Raw genomic sequence first — 7,115 nt, 5'->3', positions numbered from 1 at the left:
GTAATATACTATAAAATATAACCTGGTGTCAGTTTGTCTCTTTCACCAGATTCCTCAAGAAAAGCTAACATGCTTGAACCACAATCCACAAAAATGTCTAAGGAAGAATTAAAACTACGACGAGAACCATGAGGCCACAAAAGACGCTGGAATCACATCAGCTTCTCCTGTTTGAAATACGAACTGCCACGTCAAATGAAATCCAGCAGTGCGCACTCATCTGAGGGCTTTACCTATGTCACATTGAAGTACACAATGCCATCTGACAGTGACGATCAATGTCAGCATCAGAAGTGGAGCAGGGTGTCGATCAGAGGTCAGAGGTCATCGCAGCCTTGGGCAGAAGCAGCATGTGTTGGTTCCTCTTTGTTCCCAGCGCCCCCTACACTGTGGAAGTGGCTTTTTGTTTCTAAAACCCGTGGACTTATTTTATAATTTACTTATCTTATTTTTATACATTACAGGGTATTATTATAGATTTGTACAATAAAATAGAATAAATACAGAACAAAGTTTTACTGTATCATTATACTATTGGGAAGACCGTGGTGTCCTTCACCTGGAAAACAGATGGAATGTGCAGCAGCAGCAGCAATAATAATAATAATAATAATAATAATAATAATAATAATAATAATAATAATAATAATAATAATAATAATAATAATAACAACAACAGGGCCCCCAGCTAGCTCAGTTGGTAGAGCATGAGACTCGCAATCTCAAGGTAGAGGGTTCATGTCCCACGCCGGGCGCCACCTTCCTGTGGGCTCTCCACCTGCAGGAAGGTTCTTAATCAGTGCAATGTGACCTGGGTGACGGTGCTCAGACTGACACCCCCACCACCCGGAAACGGATAAGCGGGAGAAAATGGATGGATAATAATAATAATAATAATAATAGTACTACTGGTAATAATATTAATAATAATGTTGTTGTTAATATCAATACTCTAAATTAATACTAACAATATTACATAAATAGAAACAATCAAATAAATACATTTATTTAAGTTCAATTAACTCAATTTATTTGATTATTTCTTTAAATAAATACAATTCAAAAATGTATATAAGTTCAATCAACTCAATTTTGTTAATTTATGTGAATCAAATTAAATCACATTAAATATGAGCAATGATGCAAAGCTTGACACAAATAAAACGACCAGTTTTCCTCTGTTCAGACTTTATTGAGGCACATGGAGGATTTGGACGGCTACGATATTGAAACACATTTGGTAAAAACATACTATTGTCTTTGTAATTGCAATATGAAACAGAGGAAATAGATACAGCAGGAAACACAGTCCCACAGAGATTTTTTTTTTCTTCTTTTTTTGTCCAGAAACGACATACTGCGACTCATTACAACGGGCAGCATGCGGGTCTGCTAACACGGTGCTCTGGGAATACAGCAGGACTCACTGAGTTTAATATTCAACATGTTACCACCACAATAGTGCCTATTTTAAACACTGAGTCACTGTGATTCAGCACAATCGTCGCCATAGGAAACAGACTGGACGAATAGCTCGGAGGTGCAGGGACACACTTTTACCTTTTCGCTTTAAACAACACAACAGGAAGGAGGAGTTTTAAAGTCGCTGCATTCCGAATACAAAAGCACAGATTCACTTTAGTAGTTTAGAAAGCAGTACATGTGTGTTTTCTCGTGGTGGCTGCCTATTGCATCTAGTTGTTTCTAATCACTTTACAGGACACGAGCACATTTGTTTGAACATGTTACTACTGTCTGTTTGAATTGAACCGTTGCTTGGTAACTAATGCATTAAGTCTTTTTGCCTCCTTCGTGTCATACTTGAAGCACCGTACTCAGAAAACTACAGCAGGTTACGGTATGGGAACAACACATCTGCTCAGCAATGCATCAGCGTGTGGACAAAGGATTTTACAACTTTTGTAGATCTTCAAGAAGAATACATTTTTCCAACATAGAGACATTTTAAGATATAAGACATTGAATATTTGAGACTATGGTGAATATCAAATAAAACTGCCATTAAATTCCAATCAGTTTTTTTCCTCTGCCTTTGAAGAACCATGTATAAAACAGAAACTCTGAACATTTTCTACAATAACAAGGTTATATTGAGTATTTCTCCAAATATTGTAGCCAATAAAGGGTTAAGTAGCTCAGTTGGCAGAGTGGGTTGTCTCGTTGGTGGTTTGAGTCCTCAAGTCGTCCTGTCTTTGTGTCTGTTTGCAAGACTTGACCTCAGATGAAGAACAATGAAACGTGCTTTGATATTGTAGAAATGCTCTGAGCGATTGAACTTCGTCTAATTGAATGTCTTCATTTTCATATTACAAATGGGAAAATCCTCTATTAAAAATGTGTTTCTACCTCACATTTAAAGAACTAATGTGGTAATTAGGTTTTGGAAAACTTCGGGGGGAAAAAAGAGGCAATTATGGTTTTTATTCTGTCCATAGGTGCTGATCAATACTTGGGCACGGCACAAACTTCGCCTTAATAATAAAGACCTACACTGCAATGCTGCAAGCTTGCTGCGATGCTTTCGGGTGTAATCAGATTACTCACTCATTCTGGAAAGTATGATGCATCGACCCATTATTAGTGAATCAAAGTAGTAACATTTATTAATTGTATATTCTGGGCACATTAAGTAACCAGACAGGATGTTTCTGTGTAAATTGTAATCATTCCACACACATGGAATCTGATTAGGCTAATAACTTAGTCTCCTGTCAATAGAGTCTATCCCTAAAATATATGAACCATTTTCATTTAATAACAATTTGGAAATAATTTCTTAAATTATTATATTGATGGCAAGCTATTACATTATTATATTAGAAAACTGTTTGAAAATGTGATAGACAAACAGTAACTGTCCTGTGAGTATCAATTTGCTTTTGTATTATTACTTGAAAATCCAGTTATATGAGCAGGTATCACAAATGTATAACGGGGACAAATGAAAGAGAAACGTAGATATAAAACAATTGATTGTATGAATATGTAGAAATGAGAATTTATATATATTTTTTAATAAATTTTAAAAAAATAAATATAATTACTGCAACCAATCATTTTGAAAAAACTACTTTTTGCAGTTTACTTGTCAATAACAGGTGTATTCCTACCTGAGGATGCATACTATCAGCATTCTATATTCTTTTGCATTTTTGACAAGTTATTGTGTTGAATTACATTCAAAATAGGTCAACTCACTTTGCTATGAACAGGTAGTACATTATTGATCATAATTACATTATTGGTTCCGACACACATCCTTCTAAAGTTGAAGCTTAGTTATTAGTTATTGGCAGAGAGCAGACCGATGGACGAGTTTAACCTTTTGATTGTAGAATTATCAGTTTGCATTGACAGGATTTAGCAGGATTTAACAGCATGCATACCTGTGTGTGATTCAATAAGTGGGAAGTGGAACTGAGACGTCGTGCTGCTGGTTCAACCACCGTCTGTCCATGTCGTGAAAGACACTGAATGCTCCCAAACATACACCAATAGTTGAACCTCAGCACTGCTGGAGCAGTGACAATGCGCCGTTTACGTAAAATCCATTTAATTAGAGAGATGAAGCCAACATGTATAGAAACCAGACTGAACACCACCAGGATCTCTGTCTGAGGAAAGTGGTAAGGGCATCAAGGTTTCACTGTTTGCATTATGAAAGATACAAATAGATGCAATTACTCTTCATATTTACTTTGATATGATGTATTACTATCATACCACTGAGGTCTTACTTTCACTTCTTTATTTTTTATTAGAAATCTTGAAATGACAGAAGAACTTTTAATGATGCGGCTGATTCGGGGCATGAACTGCACGACGTGCTCAGATCAAGATAGGAATTAATCCAGAATTTAAGAGATTTAAGGCATTCCTTTTTTAACTCATTAAAAGTATTGCAAAAAAAAAGAAGAATTACATATGTGGGTCTGATGACCCATGATTGTCTATCACTACATGTGTTTTCTGTGCAGAACTGGATCCACCTGGAGCTCATAGAAGAAATGCTTTTTGGTCCTTCGTGCAACAGATCTGGCCCCACTCTATCACAACAAACTGGAATATAACTTGAGATTCATGTTTCCTCCAAATAAAAAACAGGTTTCCTTAGTAGTTGCTTGTTTTCGTAACATTAAACTGCCTGTCTGATTTGAATCTTTTCATGAAAGCATGAGAGGAACACAATCTAAAGTGAATCTAAAGAAAATAAAGACAATCAGAATATCAAGGTCGCTGCTCAATGCTGCAGCTCAGACTGTGAGTCAGTATACCTTCATTGTTGTCGGACCAGAGAAGCAGTATTTCTGAAATGCTGAAAATAATTCAAATCATTAGCATGAACTGAAAAATCTACGGCAGCGTGACAGTGACCTGCTACTGAGCTGGAAATCTGTAGTTGCTCGTGATATTGACGGCTTCGGCTCCCAGAGGCAGCCGGTCGCTGTACTCGGATCCCATCTCGCAGTCGTCCAGATTCCCTCTGCATTGGGATAAAGAAACGGACTCTGTCACCAGGCTCTCTTCTGTGTCTGCCTCCTTCTCCCCGTCCACACTCTCCGACTCCCCGTCTTCCTCCCCCTCATCTTCCTCGTCCAGCTGGCTGCCGTTGATCCTCCTCTGGGACTCGGTGTGCGGCGCGTGGACGTTGAAGTTGGCGGCGAGGCTCCTCTCCAGGTGGTACTGGTCTTTGGCCTTCAGGATGAGCTTGTAGGTCTTACTGCGGTACTTGTACACCAGGTGGAAGCATGTGGCGCCGAGCAGCGGCACTGTGGACACGGTGAGGAGGCAGATGCTGACCGAGACGATGATGAGGAGGTTGGGTACCCTCCTCCTGGTAGTGAACAGCACCTGGACCTCGCAGTCCTCGCCTCTGTAGTTCAGACACAGCGAGTAGTTGGTGGAAGGCCGTAAACCGCTGAACGTGTAGGTGTTGACGCCCTCCCTAATCCTCGACCACTGCACGGCCGAGTGTCTGCGGTCAGCAGTGACGCACAGATACAGTCCGTTTGAATGCAACTTTTTGGAGGAATCCAAGCCGTCACCTTGCTCTTTGCTCTCTGATGGAGCATCACTATCACCATCATCATCATCATCATCCTCCTCCTCATCATCATCACCATCACTCTCGTCATCCCAACTGCGGCTCTTGTGTCTCGGTATGAGAAGAGGATTGAGTCGCACTGTCGCTTCTGTTTCTGACACACCCAACGCAATGACGCCAAAGTCGAATGTGTACTGCTTGGTGTCGTCCAGGCTCCCGTTGAAGACGTGAGTAGGAATGTATGTCGTGTTTGCCGTCACGCCACATTGGCTGGAGAATGGCAGAGATCCAGCCACGTCCTCAGAGTTTGAACGGACGTCTGCAGTCGGAGGGACAGTGGGGACTTTGTCTGTGGTGTCTTTTCTCTTTAGATCGTGAGTGAGACGCACTAAATCCAAGACAGATAATCTGTCCGTTGTGTGGTGTTTCGATGGGTTTGGTTGCTTGTAAGTGGGTGTAGTGGCGGTTATTCTGGGAGCCGTTGTTTCTGGTGACGCCACCACATCCACCGACACCAAGTCCTCAGCTCGACCTAACTCATTGGTGGCAGAGCAGCTGTATCTACCGCTGTCTTCCTTCCTAAGGTTCAGGAGAATAAGAGTGCCATTATTGAAGACTTTAACAGAGTTATGGGATGTTGAAGAGTCCGTTTTCAATTCCATAGAATCATCATCAGTGAAACCTAAAGCCAGCTCTTGTTTCTGTCTCTTGCTGTCAATGTTCCACATGACCAGTGGCTTTGGGTTCCCGTTAAATTCACATGTTAAGACCAATTCACTGCCCTCATACAGATATGTGTCCTGAATGTTTGGCTCCGTTCGGATTGTGACGTTCGGACTCGTACACTCGGACTCAGGCAGGTTCTCGATCATTTCCCCTTTGAATCTCTCGGGATAATCGCAGGTGATCAAGCTCCTCTCTGGGACGGAGATGGTGGTTGTTGTTATCCAGTCCCGGAGCCAGTCCAGGGAGCAGAGACACATAAAAGGGTTGCTGTAAATCTGCACATGTGACAAAGACACCAAACCATCAAATGTGCCATCGGTGATGGTTGTAAATCTGTTGTTGCTGAGTCTCAGGGACCTCAGCTCCTTCAGGTTGGCGAAGGCGTCCCTCGGCAGGCTCGCCATCTCATTGTTGTTCATCTTTAACAGATGCAGAGCGCTGAGGTTTTGCAGGTCATCCCAAGGAAAGTCTACGATTTTATTATGGCTGACGTCCAGGTTGCGCAGATGGATCAGAGGTGTGAGGGCCCCTTGTTCGACGGAGGAGATTTCATTGTGAGCCAACCACAGGGAAGTGACTCTGGTGACATTGTCAAAACTCCCCAGTGGAATGAGGCTGATCTTATTGGCAGAGAGGCTCAGGGTCGTGACATTGGGAGGGAAACCATCAGGGATCTCGGTTAAGTGTTTGAAGGAGCATTCAGCAAAATGGCGGCTATATTTATCGAAGCAGGTGCAGAACTCAGGGCAGCCGAGTCTGGTGGAGAAGACTGAGGCGATGCACAGGGCGAAGACGAAGGTCTCTGCAGCTGCCATTTTGTTCTCCTGTAAAACAGCACCACAGTTTATCCATCAGCCTCATTCTAAGAGCACATCTGTCTCAGGTCTCCATCTGTCCTCTCTGACTACCTGTGGAGTCTGAGTGTGTCTCCTTTGTGTCTTTAGCCACGTTTACATGTACCATTTTTACAAAAATTTATATTCCCCTCTACATTCACAAAAATATCTTCATTGACTCACATATCCACCTGGTTCAGAGCTGCTTTGTGCAGCCAAACCTGTAGGGGGCAGTGTAGCGAGAAAAACATGAAGCCATGATAGCCAATCAGAATCCTGGAAAAGACACAACTACCTACCCAGTGTTTCCAGATCTCCACTGTGGCCGGAGTTTACAGGAATCATTTCTGGAGCTTAAAGCTGCTTTTATGTGTAAATGCTCGGCCTCTTAGAGCCCAATATGTAATGATGACCCAAAATGTAACAACGACCCAAATTGTTATAAAATATAATTTAATAAAACCCAAAATGTAATAACTGATATAACC

General features: G+C 41.5%; 1 protein-coding gene across 1 annotated transcript; it reads right to left on the bottom strand.

Annotated features, from left to right (window-relative positions):
- Positions 1-4,398: 4,398 nt before the first annotated feature.
- Positions 4,399-6,606, bottom strand: LOC308106821 (immunoglobulin superfamily containing leucine-rich repeat protein 2-like; the record flags this gene model as incomplete). Its single annotated transcript, XM_080458793.1, has 1 exon — positions 4,399-6,606. The coding sequence occupies one exon, from the start codon at positions 6,604-6,606 to the stop codon at positions 4,399-4,401; it is 2,208 nt and encodes a 735-aa protein (XP_080314919.1).
- Positions 6,607-7,115: the final 509 nt, after the last annotated feature.

This window comes from Lipophrys pholis (genome assembly GCF_963383615.2).
Source record: "Lipophrys pholis genome assembly, chromosome: 2".
In the NCBI taxonomy this organism is placed as follows: Eukaryota; Metazoa; Chordata; class Actinopteri; order Blenniiformes; family Blenniidae; genus Lipophrys; species Lipophrys pholis.
Note: the sequence above shows the minus strand (reverse complement) of the source record. Positions and strands in the feature narration are given on the sequence as shown.